The 21,144-nt window shown below is 46.3% G+C and overlaps 1 protein-coding gene across 1 annotated transcript in view; it reads right to left on the bottom strand.

The window, feature by feature from the left end:
* LOC135224881 (uncharacterized) overlaps window positions 1-21,144 on the bottom strand; it is a 115,526-nt gene that overhangs the window by 67,293 nt on the left and 27,089 nt on the right. Inside the window, exons 2-3 of the mRNA XM_064264204.1 lie at window positions 4,094-4,213; window positions 2,896-3,056 (exon numbers count right to left, since the gene is read on the bottom strand). Coding sequence (XP_064120274.1) covers window positions 2,896-3,056; window positions 4,094-4,196 — 264 coding nt within the window. The 5' untranslated portion in view covers window positions 4,197-4,213. The remainder of the gene's footprint in view (window positions 1-2,895; window positions 3,057-4,093; window positions 4,214-21,144) is intronic.

The following is a 21,144-nucleotide window of genomic DNA, read 5'->3' as shown; positions in this document are numbered from 1 at the left end:
AATTTTTTTCTCATGATTTATAGGGTTTATTTTTTTACCATATTGAAAAATTCATATCTAGCAAAAAAATTACTTTTAGAAAAATAACTCTCCATTTGATTGGAGGTCTACATCAGGTCTATATATGGTAGTAATCCCAGGTTTTAATATTAAATATCAAGGGAGGAGATAGAATTTGAAAAATGGTTATTTTCGGAATAAATTGCCCTGGCGTCACAAAACCGAAGGTCAGAGGCAAAAATCATATGCGGTTTGGAGATGTCCCAAGTCACCTTATTATGTGTTATGAATGTCAAAGTCCTGTCGTTAAAAAGCGGCATTAGCTGGCCGGCTCCCTTCATTTGTCTAGATAGCAAAGGAACAATCGATGTCGTATAATATTTCCTGTTTCATCATGGGAGGAGGGATAAACTTAAACGATCTATTTGATCTTCAAGAATTATCCCTTCCCGCAATCCGTGCGTTTACATGCTGTAAAACTGACTCCACATGACTTGAACAAGGCAATTCATACGACACCTTGGTATCCTTTTTCAACCCAAACGCCATGTCAATCCCAGGCATTTCCGTTCTCCCCGAAAGGTTATTGAATTGACGAATCAAATCAATCACCTCCGCATACAAGCCAGAAACTCTTGGTTTTCTCCTTTCTCCTGTTCTAGCGTGGTGCTCAGGCACGGAAGACGCTATCTCACTCCTATCCCCTGACAAACGTCCGGGTACTTCGTGGCTGTCTACCCCGACGGCTCGATCCCGAACAGTCAGCAGGAGAGTGAGACCGCCTCGCTCCTTCTCTGCTCGCGGATCGAGAGCGAGAATCTCGCCTATACCTCCAAGATGAAGGCTCTCTCGAAACCAAGTTCACTTCTCCACGACGATTGATATCGTCTCCAACAACCGTCGGAGAATTCGGCCTTTATTCTTCATCTAGGCGGACAACTTCTTCCACCAACGTATCACGCGAGGTTGCCAACTCCCTATTCTCCGTTCTTTTAATAGGAGCCTTTTCATCTTTTCTCCATATTTTAAATGGTCTTGCAGGCAAAACCGGTATCTGTGCTCTATCCTTTGCTGCACTTTTTGCCCCCAACACCAATTTCGCCAAAGACATTGTAGTCTTCCTTTGACTCTTTGTCGTGTCTACTGGCAACTCCGCATCGGCCGCCAGCCCAGCGACCGTTGGCTCACTCGCTCTTTCGTACTCTTGTAAACGGCTTCGTCCGCTAGCTTTGAGCTTACCAGCCACTGACTTCTTGCCTTTCTTGCTAACTGGGATGTGACAGTCCTGGCTCGAAGATGAAGAAGAATTCACTCTTCTCCTCTTGGCCCGAGGATCAGTCACAAAATCCCGTATCCTCCAACGCTTGACTGGTACACGCCGTGACGTCATTGAACTTTGCGATGACGCCGAGCTAGAGGAAGAAGACGAAGAAGAAGACGAATCAAGCCTTTTCTTTTTGTCTTTCTTAATAAATTTCTTCTCTAGATCTTGTAATGTCTTCCTTACAGAGTTTACTACCGAGTCAGAAAGAGTATTTGGGTCCGGAGGCAGCAAAGAAGACTGAGAAGTAGTAGGCTGTGATGTCATCGCGTCCGCCATGTTGGTGTGTGATGTTGGTTGTGACATCACCAATCTCGTAGGGAGAGACTGTGTGGCTGCTGCTGGTATCCCTGCATTTGTAGCAAAACTACCTCCCACGGTCTGCATCGTCGCCAACATTGAAGTAGTTGGTGTAGCCACAGCATTATTTCCCATAAAAGACAACCCAGGAGGATGAGGAATATTCAGCGCTGCCGGACTCTGCTGGAAACGTGACGCCATATAATGCGACAGCAAACCTTCCAAGGTTGGTACGCCTGGTAGGCCTAGCGCTGCCCACGTACCATCCATCCTGCTCGCATCGTGAGTCGGCACCTGGAACAAATATGGCGATGCTCCCCCCCTCCCTGCTGGGAACAGCGGAGCATGAATATTATTCATAAAATTACCCAAAACCCCTCCTGGCGTTTCCGATAACGAACCGCTAGGAGAAACCGAAGGGGTATAGGACAAATCAAAAGCAGGTGGCGAAACATATGGAGCAGTCTGGTGTATCGCCGATACAAAAGAAGCCGGCAACGCTTGGTCATCTAAAGATGGCGTCGACTCCTTTCTTTTGTACTGGCCTTTCTCATAAAACTTCCTCCACTGTTCCACCGACCAACCACGACAAAAAGAACAAGGATTAGTAATTGTACATACATTTTCTCTGCACCTACTACATGTTGGATGAGGATCCGTCGACACCAAAGCTAGGAATCTTGAACACGGAAAGCCACTGATTCCAGGGCATTTCCTTTGTCTTGCCTTCGAAACGGAAGAAGATCCCGACGGTGACGCGAAAAACTCCATCTCACCACTTACTCTTACAGATAACACCCACACTGAGCACACTCAGAGAAAGAAAATTAATAAGGAAAATGAAAAAGAAATGGATAAAAACGGGCAAACTAAAACTGGCTTTAAACAGATAGGCAGAGAACACGTCCTATCTTAAAGGCGGTAGAAAGATAACTGGTAGGTCACAGGACGCCAAGGGCATTGTGGGTAATACATGCCCCGTGACCTGGTAGTTGCCAATAGTCCCTGGATAGCACAAGTTTAATTTTAATTCTACCGGTTTCCAGCTTGGAGCTAGTAAATCCTATATAAATCATATACGAAACAAAGGTTTGTTTCGTATATGAACAAATAATTTTTATTCTTTACAAAATCAGATTATAAAGGCGAGTTCTACATTTTATAATCTAGAAAACACTGTACATATTACAATAGCATATCACAAGCAGCACAGATATATTATGTATGGCATTACAGGTATTTTCCCTGGGTGTAAATTTCTTTCAATATCTTACCTTTAACAAAAGATTATAGAACTTCTCTTTCCTGTGTCGTTTATGGAAGAGTGTTAATCCATTAAGAATTGAACACTCATTAAAGAAATTGGAATATTGACCTTTGTTGTAAAATGTGTTAAGGCATGAAAAGCTCTCTTTCCAAATAGGTAGATAATTACCTGAAAGATGGAAAAAATAATCATTAGTAAGAAAAAAGCCGAAGGAAAATATCCCAAGATGATTATACATTACAAAGTCACATGAAAAAATGAACAAATTTTGTCCTACTACAATGAGCAACTGGGGTTCAGCATTTGGAACACCAAAGTTTAATGTTTCACAAATACAGTACATTTAGACCAAAATCCTAATTGTTTAATCCAACACCATCAGTTTACTTGTGTTTAATCCTGGATGGCTTCCCCCAAAACCAACACAAGAAGAAAGGGAAGAAGCCTCACTTGACCAGAAAAGCCCCAAAGGCAGCACCCCTAGTGATATTGGTAATACAGAAGCTTTTGGGGTTGGGTCCCCTGTTGACTAATGAAATCTGATGGGTAGTAAGGAATGCATACTTTACCAAACTATAACATTCAAGATATCCCAAAAGTAACAGTAATTCCATGTAATGTCTAGTCTAAGCTAAACTATATTTCACCTTCAGCATCATTCAATTTCTAAGATTTATTAGAAAAATAAATTACGTTTAAAAAGGCAGAGGAGAAGAACCAACAAAACAATGAAGCTGAAAAGTTAAGAGGTCCGCTAAGTTAAGAGGTTACTTTTGAATCATACTCTGCATGTCCTTCAAAGAAGGCACTACTGTTTCAGAAGATTTGGCTTGTTAGTCTTGGTGTCTTTATTGTTTTTTTTTTTTTTTCCTTTGTCTCTCTTCATCTGGATTTCAACTTTGATTCCAGTCCTTATCCTGTATTAAAGGTTTGTGCATAAATCTCCCATATTCATCAAACACTGACCATATTTTTCATTTGTCATCTCAAAGTTCTGTATGTGCCTTATTACTACTCTGCCAGCCTTTGATAATTGCTTACTTTAGTCAAGATCCCTTGTGGTTGTTTGCATACATAAATGGCAAGATGTTATTAATTTTCTCCATAATACAGCCATGTATTGTAAGCAATCATTACCTGAAAATAGCCTTAAAAAGATATTCTTTTTTAATTATGGACACTGGACTCAAAAGACCAATACTTACGCAAAACTTCACTATCCTCATTCCATGAATATAGCAGTGTTGTAAATGGAGGAGCAGCAATATTTACCCTATTCCAGTCATCTACTTGACTCTCCATCTTCATTCAGTCAATCACCAATACTGGAAAACAGAAGAAATATACAGAGTAAACATATGCTTTGGGAGATATGTTACATCTGTTACATGTCAAGTAATTCTTACGATTAATTTCTAGGTCAAAATAATAAAAATGATATTGTTAAACTACAATAAAGTTTTGTACATACTTACCTGGCAGATATATACTTAGCTATAGTCTCTGACGTTTCCGACAGAATTTCAAATCTTGCGGCACACGCGACAGGTAGGTCAGGTGGTCTACCTTACCCGCTGCTGGGTGGCAGGTGTATGAACCAATCTATCTCTCCAGCCAGATTTTTTTCTTTCATCTGTCTCCTGAGGGGAGGCTGGGTGGGCCATTAGACGTATATATCTGCCAGGTAAGTATGTACAAAACTTTATTGTAGTTTAACAATATCATTTTTGTACATGAACTTCCCTGCCAGATATATACTTAGCTGATTGGCACCCTTGGTGGAGGGTAAGAGACAGCTAAAGTAATAAGGAGAGATAAGAAACAACTGATGTTGTAGGATATAAATAACCTTGGTTCTTACCTGTTCAGGCAGAAGACTTCATTGATACTGTCTCTGAGTCTGCGTTGCCTGGAGAGCTACAGCTAAGACGTGACCTGATGCTGAAAGACTCTTGGATCTACCACTGGGATATATGATCCCTTTGTGTGGTAGAATCCAAGTCGGATCCTGTTAAAGGGAGTTCGTCCCTATCTTAACAGGTCCTAACCACTACTACTGCAAGGAGCCACACTCATCAGACCACCTAACCAAACTACTAAAGATTAGTATTACGACCTAAAGAGATGCCTTCATGCATCCTCTTTAAGGCAACCAACAACAACAAATACAAGGGGAAAAATTTATACTACTAAACAGGATGAGTTCCAGCTCCCTGCCCCAGCACTGAATCCGCAGATACGTACGGCCAAAGGCGAAGCATTTTTCGTAAGTGATTCTCACATCACGTAAGTAGTGGTTCGCGAACACGACTGACATCTCCAGAACGTGTCTCCATCAGATTTCGCACGGACATATTCTTGTTGAAAGCAAGAGAAGTTGCTATGCTCTTACTTCGTGTGCTTTCACTTTAAGAAGCCTAAGATGTTCTTCTCTGCAGGATCCGTGTGCTTCTTTGATAAGGCTTCTCAAGAAGAAGGACAATGCGTTCTTCGACAATGGACGAGTAGGGTCTTTTACTGAACACCACAGGACCTCTCGGTTAGCTTTCAGTTGCTCTTTTCTTCTAAGGTAGTATTTTACCATTCTCACTGGGCAAAGAGTTCTCTCAGGTTCTTCTCCTACCAAAGAAGATAACCCACGAATCTCGAAGTTCTTGGGCCATGGACTTGATGGGTTTTCATTCTTCGCAAGAAAACCAAGAAGGAAAGAGCAAATGAGAGAGTCCTCCTTAAAACCCACATTACCATCAATCGCCTGAAGCTCACTCACTCTTCTGGCGGAAGCTAGAGCCATCAAAAACAGAGTCTTCCTAGTAAGGTCTCTGAATGAGGCTGAATTAGGGGGTTCAAACCTAGAGGACCCAAGGAATTGAAGGACTACATCCAAATTCCAGCTAGGTGCTTAGGAGACTGCATTTTCATTGTATCAAAAGACCTAATTAAGGTCCTGTAGGTCCTATCTTCCGATAAGTTGAGGCCCCTGTGCCTGAAGACATTCGCCAACATACTACGATAGCCTTTAATCGTCGAAACGACTAAGCCACATTCTTGTCTTTAAGAATAAAAAGAAGTCTGCAATTTGATTCACAGAGGTACTGGAAGAGGAAACGTTATTCCTCTTGCACCATCTTCTGAGACATCCCCACTTCGACTGGTACACTCGTAAGGTGGAAGACCTCCTCGCTCTAGCGATTACCTTAGCAGCTGCTGACGAAAAGCCTTTCGCTCTGACCAGTTTCTGGACAGTCTGAAGCCAGTCAGACTGAGAGCGGGGAGGTTTTTGTGGTACTGTCGAAGTGGGGCTGTCTGAGTAGATCGCTCCTTAGAGGAAGCGATCTTGGAAAATCCACCAGCCATTCCAGCACCTCTGTGAACCAATCTTGTGCTGGCCAAAAGGGAGCTATCAAAGTCATCCTCGCGGAATCTGACTCGGCGAACATTTTTAAAGTCAACCCCAGAATCTTGAAGGGGGGAAACGCGTATACGTCGAGTCCTTTCCAATCGAGTAGGAGAGCGTCTATCCCTATTGCTCTTGGATCCGAGATGGGTGAGCAATAAAGGATCCAGTCTTTTGTTCTTTGAAGTTGCAAACAGGTCTAAGAGAGGCCTGCCCCAACAACTTCCAAAGGCTCCGGCAAACATCTTGGTTCAGAGTCCACTCTGTGGGAAGGACCTGATCTTTCCTGCTGAGGAGATCTGCCCTTACTCCTTTCCTTTTCCCTGTACGAATCTGGTGAGAAGTTTTATCCCCCTTTCTTCTGTCCACAGAAGATCTCTTGCTGTTTCGTACAGAGAGAAGGAATGCGTCCCCCCTGTTTCTGATGTATGCCAGAGCCGTGGTGTTGTCCGAGTTTTATTTGCACAACTGCTCCTGTCACATCTGACTCGAACTCCTTCAGAGCAAGCCACACAGCTATTGGTTCTTTCCTGTTGATGTGCCAGGAAGACTGGTCCCCCACCCAGGCCCTGGAAACTGACACCTCCTTGGTTCCCCAGAGTCGCCCCCCAACCTGTTTCCGACGCATCGGAGAACAACACCAGGTTGGGGTTCTGGGATTGAAGAGACAGTCCCTGCGAGAACTGTTGGGATCCGCCCACCATGCTAACTCCTTGATTTGATGAGAAATTGACAGGGAGAACTTCAATCCTGAGAAGGACGACTCCAAATTCCGATGAAGAAAGAATTGGAGCGGTCTCGGGTGCAACCTTCCTAGGGAAACAAATTGCTCCAGGTGGAGGAGCGTCCCCAGCAGACTCACCGCGCCACTCCCTCACTGTGCATACTTCTTTCCCTAAGAAGGTTGTTACTTTTTCGAGTCCCCGCCTATCCTCTCCTTCCTGTGACGGAAAAGCCCAAAAACTCAGAGTTCATCTGGATCCCCAGATAAACGCACTCTTGAGCGGGAATCAGACTTGACTTCTGCAGATTGACCAGAAGTCCTAAGGAATAAGTCAAATCCAGGGTTTTCTTCAAGTCCTTCAGACACGATCTCTGGAATTGGCTCTTATAAGCCAATCGTCGAGGTAGAGCGAAATCCTCACCCCTTCTAAGTGAAGCCATTGTGCTACATTCCTCATGATGGCCGTAAAGACTTGGGGGGCCGTCGAGAGGCCAAAACAACAGGGCCCCTGAATTGGAAGATTCTTCCCCCCATCATGAATCTTAGAAACTTCCTCGAGGAAGGATGGATTGGTACGTGGAAGTAAGCGTCCTGTAAGTCCAAGGACACCATCCAGTCCCCTGGACGGAGTGCTGCTAACAGCCCGGCAGTGGTCTCCATTGTGAACTTCTTCTTTTCGACGAAGAAGTTCAGGGCGCTTACGTCCAACACCGGTCTCCATCCCCCTGAGGATTTCGGAACTAGGAACAGGCGGTTGCAAAAGCCTGCCGAAAGATGATCTGCCACTAGTTCGATCGCCTCCTTTTCCAGTATCTGATCTACCGCTAGTCGGAGGGCTTGATTCATGATGGGGTCCCTGTATCTGGCCGTCAACTCCCTCGGGGTATTCGTCAAGGGAGGCCTCGAAGAGAACGGGATGAGGTAGCCCTTCCTCAAAATTGACAGGGTCCAGGCATCTGCGTCTTTCTGGGCCCAGACTTCTGCAAACTGTAAAAGCCTGGCGCCTACAGTTGTCTGAAAGACTTGAGTCTTACTTGGGAGGTTTGATTGACTTCGTAAAAGTGCTCCTCTTCTATTTGGTTTCCGACCTCTGAACGAAGAGGATCTAGAGGTAGAAGCCCCTCGAAAGGGTTCCTGAGAGGTCGGCTTCGCTTTCTTCGTCTTAGTCTGGAAGGTAGGGCGCGGCTTCCTTGCAGACTGCACTAGAAGGTCCTGCGTAGCTTTGGCCAGAGGAGAGCCTTCGAAATGTCTTGAACCAGGTGTTTAGGAAACAGCTGCGTAGAGAGCAGGGGCAAAAGCAAAGATGATCTCTGTGCAGGTTTGAGACAGACTTTGTTAAAAATGAGCAAAATACTGATCTTTTCTTCAAGACCCCTGCCCCAAATAGTGAAGCTATTTCGCTGGCCCCATCCCTCACCGATTTATCCATACAGGATAAGACACAATTCAAATCCTCCGGAGAAAACGTGTCCGGTCCTTGAGTTTTCTTGGCTAGGATTCCGAGGGACCAATCGAGAAAGTTGAAAACTTCCAAGACTCTAAAAATGCCTTTTAGAATGTGATCTATTTCATTCATTGCCCACGTAGTTTTGGCCAAATTCGAAGCTGATCTTCTAGTGGCGTCTACTTGTGCCGAAAAATCTGCATCAGCTGAAGACGGAAGGCCCAGTCCCAAGGGTTCACCTGTCTCATATCAAAATCCTGTCCATCCTGAAAGCTTCGACGGAGGGAAGGCAAAATGACAATTTGTCCAAAATTGCATTTTTCCTAAATATACAAACCTGAGGTCCTTTTACAATAGGAAGGTACTAGCGGCAGCTGGATAGGTCGTAAGCTTTCGAACAAGGGGTTCGGTAGTTAACTGCTTGTCCGACAGGCGCGCATGCGCGACTGGGAGGTAAACAAATCACTTTTGCTTTTGGCCCAAGCAAAAACTGCAGAGTGAGGGGTGGCATGAGGTGGGACTATGTGTAAAAGGACCTCAGGTTTGTATAGTTAGGAAAAATGCAATTTTGGACAAATTGTCATTTGTTCCGACACGGCATACAAACCTTCGGTCCTTTTACAATAGGAAGACTCACTTCTTGGTGGGAGGAATCTGAGTCTTTTGTGAACAGACTGGTGTTCGCCCAACCTTGGAATGCCTCCCTGGTCGTAAGAGCGAGGGAGGGATCCAAGCCTCTGTCCGATTGATCGGGGTGTGCACTGCAGGATCAATGGTCAGACCTCTGGACAAGTACTAGAGAGAGGCAAGCGTATCTCTTCGTACCAGCAAACAAGAACAAGTTCCTATTTGCAAGAGGCAACATAAAGTTATGGTTTGTCTCTGGTTGGCATCCACTTCCCCCCCCCTTGTAGGAAGGTGTGGATATTCGCTCCCATCCCTAGTGAAAGGGATAGGATGGGGCTCTGTCGAGTAGCTCACCTGCATCTCGTCCTTATCCAGCAGTGATGACCGTATCCCTCTACCCACAGGTAGAGGGGGAGGGGGAGAAAAAGATAGGAAGAGAAGCCAGTCACTCTCTCATTCACTTATCTATTCTTACAGTCACACCAGGACTCGATGCTGTTCAGCCTGCTAGGGTCTGGGTTAGCTACACAACGTGTTGAGCAGCCACCACGGGTCCCAAGGAAAAAAAACGATCCAAGGACCTGTGGCAATATCCAAAGGTAGAAGGAGGTGCCAGTGGTCTGGTTGTACCAGACCCCTGCCTTCAGTACCTGCGCCACGGAGAAGTTCTTGTGTAACTCGAGGGGAGTGTACTTCTAGGTCATCTTGGTGCTGACGAAGAGTCTTCAACACTCAGCCTGGGATGTCGAGTTTCTTCAGAAAAGCGCAGTCGCGCTTTCACAGGACAAAGCAGCATCTCCTTCGCATCGAAGGCGGTGAACGTCCATTAGGGGAGGGGGTGGGTGGGGATTTGTGAAGGACTCGAACCAATCGTCAGGAACCGAAGGGTTCTGAGTCTTCGCTACGAAGTCGTACGAAATCGAGCGTCACGAATCCCCATCCCCTGGATGCTTGACTTCGCAGGAAAAGTCATGCAATTACCTCAGAGGAAAAGAAGGGAATGGTCGTATGACCTATCCCTCTTCTCGACTTCGGTGATGTCCTGTACCCATACTGGTCTATCCGTCTGCAGCGAAGTGTCTCACTTCTCCTATCCCCATGCAGTGAAGTTCTTCTCGGTAGTGGATAGACACCGACACTCAATGGTGGGTGTCGATGGTATGGGTACTGTGACAAGCCGTTAGGACGAAGAAAGACTGTTATGGAACAACCGAACTAAGTCCACAGCGAAGTTCGTAACTGACTTGGGCGCTCTGACAGCTGCCGACTGACTGCGTTCGGTAGGAGGCAATTGTCCAAGCACCCGAGCAAGTCACGTGACCTTTCGCCTTAAAATGGGTTATGCCAAGAGACTAAAAAAACAAATAATTGTTCGTCACCGATGCCAGAAGGCGAGGTGATGATTCTCTTAAGGCATGTGCCCAACAGGCGAAAGTCAATTGCCTTCTAGAGACCGAGGTCCTGATGGCAAGATATTTCATAGTATAGTTGATTCTCAGCTAAGGAGAACAACACTATGTGTCGTTGAAGACGAAGGTGTACAGAAAATGCAACCTACGTCTTCACAGCTGAACCGAGAGAAGGATTCTCAAGATTCTGACCTGTGCTACAAAGACTGAGAACGCTAACCGCTATTCATTGCTGTCCGGTGAGGATCGTAGTTTGCAATCAAAAAAGCGGAGCGCTTTCAGTAATGAAGACACGGGAAATACTGCCTAAGAACTGCTTCTCATGGGCTGAACATTTGGAAGTAGAGCTGTCAGGTCGGAGAGTAGGCGATGTCTTCTGACACGTCTGTTAATTCGGGGCGAACAATGAATAATTGCACACCTATGAATACGAGATATTTTGAAGACAAACTCAGATGTCTGCAAAAATCATTCGCATTATCGCGGTGCGATGCAGCGGGAGACTAGTACAGACTTCTGTTACCGTGCGGTAAACAGAAAGATGAGAGAGTTGAAGAGATATCTCTGTTGAAAATTCTCGCAATGTCGAAGGCGATGCAATCGAGCGTCACAGCAGTAGATGGTCCTTCATTATTGGCGAGAATCCCCGTTAATCAGAGACCTAAGTCCATGATTGTTGGGTAGAGATATGGTTCGGTAGTCAATCAACCAGGGGAGAGAGAGACGTAACCGACCGTGCATCTCGGAGACCTAGCTGATACTGAGCTGCTATCAGGCAGGTTTCAATACGCAGTAGCTCTCGGTGACTCGTCATCCTGAGTTGCCAGTTAATCCCTTCCACGAAGGAATGCGTTCGGCTAGAACCATCGAGCATAAAGAATACGCTCGAGCAATTATATTTAAACGAAACGGATTCGGTAAATACAAAAGCTGATTTGGTGTTGTCGTGACAATACCAAGTATCTAAAATCGAAAACTGATAACTGCTGGAGGTTGCAGGTAACCCCGAGTTGCAGTTCAAGATACAATTCGTTCTCGGTCACAAACCGTAGATTAATCGGATGCACCCCGACAATCAAAGTTTAAAGAACATGTCGCGAGGGTATATACGTAAATTATATTTGTAGGTTCGTACCACGAACCTCCATCCTAAATTCTTTTCCCCCGAGGAATGAGAATGAGGATTGGAGATCGACGCCTCGTCTCTAGTCAAGAGCCCCCGAGGAGAAAAGTCTTTTCCCAAAGGAAAGCTCAATGTGAACAGAATACCGAAGACGAATTCAAAGCAAACTGGAAGTCCCGTACCGTTTTCTCTCCAGGTTAATCGCCTACTGGTGAATACCTCTCTTTCAGCGCAGTTCTCCAAATGCTAGAAATAGGAATCGAAGCAATAAGCGAGGTTCCCGTTATCGTGTACAATTATCGGGGACTCGCTCACTTTGGACCGTGGTCTCGCCTAAGTGTTTGGAGATCGTAAAAAACTCGAAAACTCGAGTGCGCAGAAATTCCGTATTAAGCTCTGCGAAACCCCCACCGAATTTCGTCAAACGATATCGGCTGGTGGCCCTCTCGTTCCCGTAGAAATCGAGAAAGGGGGCAGGATCCCTCCTCAACGACGGGGCTTACGTGAGGTAGGACCCGAATGGTCCCCCCGTAGCGCAGCCCCTAACGTGGGATCTTACAGAGAAATCTCTGTAGGATCCCTCCCTTTCCCTCGTAGCCGTAAGGAGAGAGGGAATGGGGGAGGAATTGGATACTGGCTCGCCTTCCCAGCGGAACTAGCAGTTGGAGAAGAAAAGGAGCAGCCATCGCCTTACGGCGATGGCCTCTCAGAGCCTGGGAAAACGTCTCGTCAGGAGAAAACGTTTTCCCGAGGAGGGTTACGAACTCATACTGTAGGTAAGGGTCTGCCGCCACTGTGAACGTTGTCTGGTGGGGGGCTGATCGACACCTGACGGAGAGAGCCGATACCGTCCTCCGACTCATTCCAGTCCTCGTCGAGGTCGAAACCTCTCAGGAGGACCGAAATGCCTCTGTCCGCAGTAGAGGAGGTGAAGTAGCTTGTTCGACCGCCAGAACTGAGAGAGCCTCCTTGTCCGGAGACGAGAGACTACCTGGTTCAACACAGTTGGCAAGCTCCGATCGCGGCAGACCCACCGTCAATTTGGGTTCCCTCTCGGGCCCCAAAACGACTCGAGCCGAGACGTGGCTCTGCTGGTGGGAGCGGCGATCCTTCCCGAGGTCGTTGTGCTGACAAATCAGCGCCATAACCTCGGCAAAGTTCCTCTGGATCTCGGAAGTCACAGCATCTTGCAGAGTAGGACCGTTAAGCCCTTCGAACAAGAGCATATTCCGAGAACCTTCCTCCTAAGAAGGGGGAAACAGCGACAGTCCTCTCGGTCTTCTCCATTCCACTTGCGCTTTACGTCCTGGCCGGTCCAAGAACCGTGCCTGGCACGTAAGGCGTCGTGGTGGATCATGTGGGGCGCACCCCTCACGATCATCCTCAATACCTCCGCTCCTCCCGGTGTAACCCGAGGAGGTTGAAGGTACGGGAGAGGCAGACCTGAAACGCTCCCTCCTCGCTCGCTGGCAGAACCAGCAGGCTTGGAGGGCTGCAGGCGATCGTCAACCCGCGGTGGCGATCGAGCTGCAGGCCTGGTCGAACCGTCCTCGCTGTGGAGAACGGCTGGACTGAGCACAGCGGCCCCGTGATCTCGAGTGTCAGAAGAGCTGGTGCTGGTTGCCGTACCCGATCGCTCTCTGTGAGAGCGACGGTCAGCGACCTGCAGGCTCCACTGTCACAGTGAGACCGGTGCTTGTCCGTCACGGCACGTCACGTCGCTGGTTCCAGCCGTGGCTGGCACCGGCGAACGGGGGGGACCTCTTCCCAGCCTCAGCCCGTGGCCGGTCGTGGACCGTCCACGTCCATCCCAGGTAGCCAGCTGGTCGCCGCGAGAGCGAGAGCTGGTCTGGTGAGAGTCGCGTGAGCAGCTGTCACCATCTTCCGCTCCGTGCCGTGAACCTGACGCTGAGCGGGCTTGAGGTCTGGTTCCTGGCTGCACGGTAGCTGGTAGGCGACCGTACACTCGGTACCTCCCGCGAACGAGAGGCCGAGACGGACCCTGATGCAGAGGCAGAACCACTGACACCAGGCGAGGAAGTACCCCTCTGGTTTCCGTAGTCTTCCTTCCTTGCGGAAGAAGAGACGGGCCCCACTCCCGAAGAGCAGGAGGACCAGCGGAAGGAACCCTCCCGTCCCACGAGGTGAGACGGGTCCCGAGAAGCTTCCGAGGGGAGACTTCATTAGGGAGGGAGGAGGCAACCTTCTTCTTCCTCGGCTGTGAAGCCTTAGAAGTCGAAGGGGAAGAGGCGGCAGCCGACGACGATGAAGAAGATGAGGGCGAGTTCCTCCTCTTTCTTCGTCAGCTTCCTCAGGACAGACGTAAGATCTGCCATCCAGGGCGGAGCCGGGGCTGCTGTAGCCGAAGCCACAGGGCCCGGACGCACCTGTACAGACAGACCAAAGTCTGGGGGTAGTTACCACCACGAAACAGGGACGACGTCAGCAGGTATGGGATCTCAGGAACAGCAGGCACAGCCAGCACAGCATCGGCAGGGACAGCCAGCGCAGCAACGGCAGGACAGCCAGCGCAGCAACTGCATGACAGTCAGTACAGAATCGGCAGTACGGCAGGCAGCACCGGAAACACGGAGGTGGAGCAGCAGCCAGCAACATCCTGTACTGGCGGCAGTCCAGGGGCGAGCTCTAGGGCAGCGGAAGTGTGGTCGCGGCAGCGCAGCAACCACAAGCGGCGGCGGCACGCCCCCAAAAAAAAAACCCCCTTCTCGGTACGGGCGAACGGCACTTCACAGCGGCTGTAGGCAAGACTGTTACCACATGAGGCGAGTACACAGGTGAGGAGGGACGTCGTCACCTGGAGTCGATATCGTTGTCGTGGTCACCACTCCATGGGTGACCGCAGCAGGCCCAGACATAGAACCGCCGCCCTGGACACTAGGCACGCCCTGCAAATCGAAGGACGCCCATACCTCACCAAGGTCCACCCTCGTGGCAATAGCACCTGCAGAAATAAACAGTTGTAGTGATTAGTGGGGGGGAAGTCCCCTCGCGCAGGGGGTGAGCCCCACACCGAACGAGCGGAAGACCCCGAATACAATTGTTACATCGGGCACCGAGCGCCCTCCCCGCGCTCGACGGATCGGGCGAGGATAAGAATCCAGATAACCTCCCCCCCGAAGGGGAAGGGCATCTGTGGGAGCTGAGTGGGGGGGGGGGGGGGCGGGGGGGGGGGAGAGATTCTCGTTCCCCACCCCGCACAGCACACCCATGTACCCACAATAATAATAAGAGCCCGAGAGCAATCGTGCCCTCGGCACCGAATGCAAGGGCATAAGGATCAATTCCCTGACTGAGCGGAACTTGAACCAAAATAAATATTGATGCAATCAATAATAAAAGGAATAACATGAAAAAGAATCTTGCATTACGATTCTCTTCACAATGAATAAGGGCTCGGAGCGAGCGCATTGCGCCCTCGGTAACCGAGCGCAAGGGTTTTAAAAAGTAAAGGATCCATCCCGATTATGAACTGGAAACCGTTGATCCATAATGAATTGATGCAATCAAAATATATATGAAAAATGAAAAAGAATACTGCGCTTGCGATTTCACTTCATACAAAATAAAAAGGGGAAGGATCAATTCCCGGGAAATAGTGGAAACATTGATCCAAGTAAATAATGCAATCTCAATAAAATATGAAAATGAAAAAGAACTGCACTTGCGATTTCACTTCATTCAAATAAAAGGAGAAAGGATCAATTTCCGGGTAAGAGCGGAAACTGATCCAAAATGAGTATTGCTACAATCATAAATATAGGATTATTAAAAAGAATACTGTACATGCGATTCCACTTCCATACAGAATAAGTTTTCGTGCCGAGCGCATTCGCTCGGCAACGAGCATACAGGTCAAAAAAATATAAATGAAAAGGGCACTTACTTACGATTTTCATTCTACACATTTCCAACCAAAATATAAGCTCGGAGCGAGTGCTCTCCCACCCCCCTCGGCACCGAGCATACACAATACGAGGATCATTTATGGGAAAAATGAATTCCTGCACTTACGCCCTTCAGTCCCGGCACTCGGGTAATCGGAGGGCGTGGAGAAACCAAGATCCTTTAATTCACAATTGAATTCAATGGAAATAAATATGAAATGATTGTACTTACAATTCAGTTTCACTAGATGAATAGAAAAAGAAAAACACAACCATGCGAAAGCAACGACGATGAAGCGGGCAGAGAGCAATGATACACGTCTACACGCCAGCAGGCCGAAAGCAAAAGTGATTTGTTTACCTCCCAGTCGCGCGCGCGCGCCTGTCGGACAAGCAGTTAACTACCGAACCCCTTGTTCGAAAGCTTACGACCTATCCAGCTGCCGCTAGTACCTTCCTATTGTAAAAGGACCGAAGGTTTGTATGCCGTGTCGGAACAACATAGTTTTCCTTGCTTTTTCTTTAGTACGCATCCATGAACCGAAACTCTTGAGCGCTTTCTTCATAGAAAGAGTCGGTTTCATTCTCACACACGAAGATCCTTTCGTTGCTTTCGCTGTGGAGAACAACGAGTGTGGAGGAAGGAGAGCAGTAGGGCTCAAAGACTCTCCGAACTCCTGAAGGAGAAGCTTCTGTGAGCTTCTTGTACGAAGAAAGAAACTGTGTTTCCGATGTATTAGCTTCTTCCTCAGAGGCTTCCTGGTCTTCTTGAAGAGGAGAACGAGGATGAGGATCCTTATGAGAATCCTTAGATGATTTCCTAGCTGGGGTACAGTGCGATGAAGGAGACAAACGTCTTGAATGAGGAGAAGATTCCAAAGGAGAGCGGCGTACAGGAAAACGACGAGTCGTAATAGAAGGACGCTTATCCGAAAATTCTTGTCTCATCTCGCATTCCTTCCTAAACGAAGACAAACTCTTAACAGCAAAAGAGGAAGGACTCCCTTCCCTAGAAAGACCACGTCTATTCCTATGGAGATAACGAGAGGGAGAGCGCCTACTAAAATCCTGGCGCCGATCGTGAGGAGAGCGGCTACTAGGCGCCGAGCGCCTATCTGTCACAGGGCGCTTAGGGAATCCTGGCGCCTACCAAGCGGCGTGCTAAAAATAGGGCGCCTATCAGAGCAGGGCGCTTGAGAGGCTCTTGATGCCTACGAAGCGGAGAGCGGCTGCTATGCTCCGAGCGCTTAAAGGGAACAGGGCGTTCGACAAGATAAGATCTTGATCCTTACCAAGGGGAGAACGTCTGTAAGGCTCCGACCGCCTAACAGAAGCAGGGCGCTTGAGGCGTTCTTGACTTCTAGCAAGAGGGGACCGATCAGGAGTAGGGAGCCTCGAGAACGAAGAGCGCCTACTAGGAGAACGAAGCAAACGAGGATCAAGGCGCCTTTCTCCAGGAGAACAGCTACTAAAAGAAGGACGCCTACCAGGCGCAGGGCTCCTACTAGACTCTTGATGTCTTACAGGGGAGGAGCGAACTCCATGCGATGAGCGCCTACAAGTCACGGTATCCAACGTCCGACAACAGTAGTCGGAAGGAGAAGCGCGCCTACTTTCAGAAGGGCATTCCCTAGGTTCTCTGACAAGGCGAGGAGAAGAAAGACGAGACGAAGACGACGAAATAAGTCTTCTATGACCTGAGCGACTCTCTCTTCTTGCACGAACTCTAGAAGGAGAAAACAGAAGGGGCGGAGGGCGTCTACTGAGGCAGGAATCCGATCTGGGGAAATATCTTCATAGTCCAATGAGCGCCTATCCGACGAATGGCGCCTCGACACCTCCGAGAGGGAGCCACGGGAGTGGTGTTCCTCTCGTGAAATCCTACGATGTGTAGAAGTATCCTCAAAAGAAGGAGATCGCCGATTACAAGGAGCGCATCTTCTGACGAAAAGCGCCTCGATCTCTTGATAGGGAGAGACAAATCCTTCCTTCTACGTGATCTCGATGCCAAGGAGTCCGCCAAGGCTGTGATCTGAGCTTGTAGGCCCGCTAGCACTCGAGAAGGTGAGTCCCCAGGATCTTCTTCCGAAGCAAGCTCAGCACGAGGAGCGGGAGAAGGAGGGCGATCACAGGATCTCCTAGGCTTCTTTGCTTGCAAGGAAGCTACATCAGAAAAGCCTTCTGGGCTGGACGCTAACGTACTGAAGGGAGCCTTCGCAGCCCTCTTCAACGGGCGTGACGCCTCCTTAGAGCTCCAACCACGCTTCGGCAAAGGAGAAGAGGACGAAGAAAAACACTGACGAAGAATATCCTTCTTCTTACGATCCAAGGCAGCCTGGGAGCGAACTTCAGGATCTGCCGAGGGGACGCCTGACCGGTGGCGGCTCTCCCTAGCCCTCCTGCGGCTTTCGACTTTCCTCCTCCACTGGAACTGGGAGTCTGGAAGAGGTCTAGGCCTGGAGGCACTAAGGAGCCGGTCAGACGCACCCTCCACATCACTGGGTACACTGCACTTATCATCACTGACACTCTTACCTTGATCAGTACGAAGAGTCTTGTCTTCCTTAGAACACAAGGAAGCTTTTGAGGCCGCCGCCTCCAAAGACGAATCTACGGCTTCGGTGCGGGGAGCAGGAGCTGAGACCTGGGAGGAAGGTTCCAAGACTACATTAATGTTAGTTTCATTCTCACTCATTCTCGACCTGCTCGAACTCCTGGAAGAAGCTTTACGTACCCTATCCCTTTCAAGTTTCCTAATATAAGAAGAAAGAGCCTTATATTCATCTTCGTTCAAAACCTCACATTCTTGACACGGGTTACTAAACGAACATTCATTCCCCCTACATTTAACACAGATAGTGTGAGGGTCAACCGCAGCTTTCAGTAACCTCACCTTACATCCATCAGTCAAACATACTCTAAACAAAACCGGAGTTTTGGAAACAGAATCAAAATCAGACATTCTACAGGAAAATCCAGCGCAAAGTCAATAACGTCCACAATCAGCGTATGCCAAGCCAAAATAGAGCGAATACGTCACCAAAAGTCCAAAGCAATCTCCAGGCAAGCGAGAAATGAAGAATCTATCGGAATGAAACGACAACAGTTGTTATCGCTTCAGTGACAGAAAAAAATCTGGCTGGAGAGATAGATTGGTTCATACACCCGCCACCCAGCGGCGGGTAAGGTAGACCACCTGACCTACCTGTCGCGTGTGCCGCGAGATTTGAAATTCTGTCGGGAACGTCGGAGACTATAGCTAAGTATATATCTGGCAGGGAAGTTCATGTACAAAATGATAATGTTATGATCGATAAAATCTCTCTCAAAATAATATCTCATATGGAACATTTTCATCTAGCCTATAACGTTTTAACTTTACACAAATCCCGGTCATCGACTTCCTCCAGAATGTCCATATTAAGTTCATAATTTGTTTCTTGGGCCTCTGTCCTTAGCTGAATTTCAGTCTAAATCTTTTCTTCCATCCAATTGGGTTTTTGTTTGTCACAATTATTCAGTAATCTTTTGTAGTATCATCTACCTCTTTATAAATAGTAAATTAATAAATTTGTATGTAATTTCAATAGGGTTGCTTCTCTCAGAAATCACAAAAACATGACAAATTACTATAGTATGTAATTTGTATTTTTCCTAAAATAGAATCCTGAAGGTCTTTACATAAGGATATTACTTGCAGAGTGAGCTGGGAATGGCCTCTTAATATTTAAACAAGGTAGTTAACTACTGATGGTAGGGGCACAAGCCCTGCAAACCCATCAGTGCGCACTCACTTTGCCTATCGGCCCATGTATCAGAGTGAGGGGTAGCTCAGACGAGCCATAAATGTAAAGAATTTCAGGTCTGTATATTAAGTGAAATACAAATTACTTAAAAATTTTGTATTTTGTTCCTACACACAAACCTTTAGTCTTTACTTACAAAGACTTTCTCTGAATCGACTGGTAGTTTCAGCATGCTCTGCACTCACTCTCTCTCTCGCTGGGTCGGGCCCAGTTTCATAGACCAGAAAGCCTTACCAGTCCGGGAAGGATTCTCAGGAGCAGTGCCAGTGCAATGTGGGTCCATGGAACCCTGTGCAGTGGTGAATACCTAGGACCGATACTGGTGCCACGGGGTCCATGGAACCCGGTGCAGCAGGTACTCGTTTCCATAGACACACATGATAATCCTAAGTGCAGCCCCCTTGAAAGATCTGCCATTGAGGGGAAACTAGGGTTTTTGGATTAATTGCAAAATGCAAGGGGTAAAATTTTCCTGTAAACCATTAATGCATTTTAAACTTATAGATAATTTTCCTGTGTTTTACGTACCTGATATTGGCTTTATTAGCTAATGACCTAGCCTACCTCACCTAACCTAACATAGGGCATCAGGTCCTTAGCCTAATGCATGATATTAGTTTGATAACAATTCATGAATTTACCTTAATTTGAACAAGAACTATTAGCGATATTAATGTCCTTATATTTCACTTATTTTGTGTTTTCCCTTACCCATACCCATAAACCATGCTTTGCCCACTGTGGTCCCTGGAATTGTATGATAAAGGGATGGGGTACACTAGCTCTGAAATATGTAGCTTTTTGCCAATGAAAAATAATGGTTGAAAGTGTCTACAATCTCTCCTTTACCCTTTCCCATGAACACTCCTAATGTTTGTATGCCACGGGACAATTGTGGTATGTATGTATGTATGTGTATATATAAATATATATATATATATTTATATATATATATATATATATATATATATATATATATATAAATATATATATATATATATATATATATAGAATATATATATATATATATATATATATATATATATATATATATATATATATATATATATATATATATATATATAGATATATATATATATATATATATATATATATATATAATATATATATATATATAAATATAAATAAAATATATATATATATATATATATATATATATATATATATATATATATATATATATATATATATATATATATATATATATAATGCTTAAAAAATCACAGTAGATGCACATGACTTCATTAAATAAGCGAATACCACAGGAAAATGATAAGTCAGAAATCCAAGCGTTTTTGTCTTTACTAAGACATTGTCAAGGAGCTAATGAAATACAATTGGAGAGAAAGGTCTCAGGTACACAACAAGATCAAGAATACCAGATGGATAATTGACAAAAGGGTAAAAATTAAAAGAGATAATCCAGGATTATCGGATATCACACGGTCACAAACCTAAACAGATTTGACCCTAACCGAAATTACAAAGTATCTTTACAGTCCAAAACATGTAAAAACTGAATAATATTAATTTTGTTGCTTATATTTATCTACAACTTTTTTCATTATGAAAGCATCAAGTTTAAATAAACCAAGACTTAAATTTAGAACATTTCTATTATTTGACTTGATGAAACAAGATTCAATGATATTCCTTTTAACTGTGTCATTACATGGGATTAAGGCTCTTGCTTGACTCCAGTTAATAGGATGATCTAAATCTCTCATATGTACGAATAATGCATTCGATATTTGCCCAGTTCTCACAGAATATTGATGCTGTTTGAGACGTTGTGAAAGA

Source organism: Macrobrachium nipponense, chromosome 12 (genome assembly GCF_015104395.2).
Source record: "Macrobrachium nipponense isolate FS-2020 chromosome 12, ASM1510439v2, whole genome shotgun sequence".
NCBI lineage: Eukaryota > Metazoa > Arthropoda > Malacostraca > Decapoda > Palaemonidae > Macrobrachium > Macrobrachium nipponense.
Note: the sequence above shows the minus strand (reverse complement) of the source record. Positions and strands in the feature narration are given on the sequence as shown.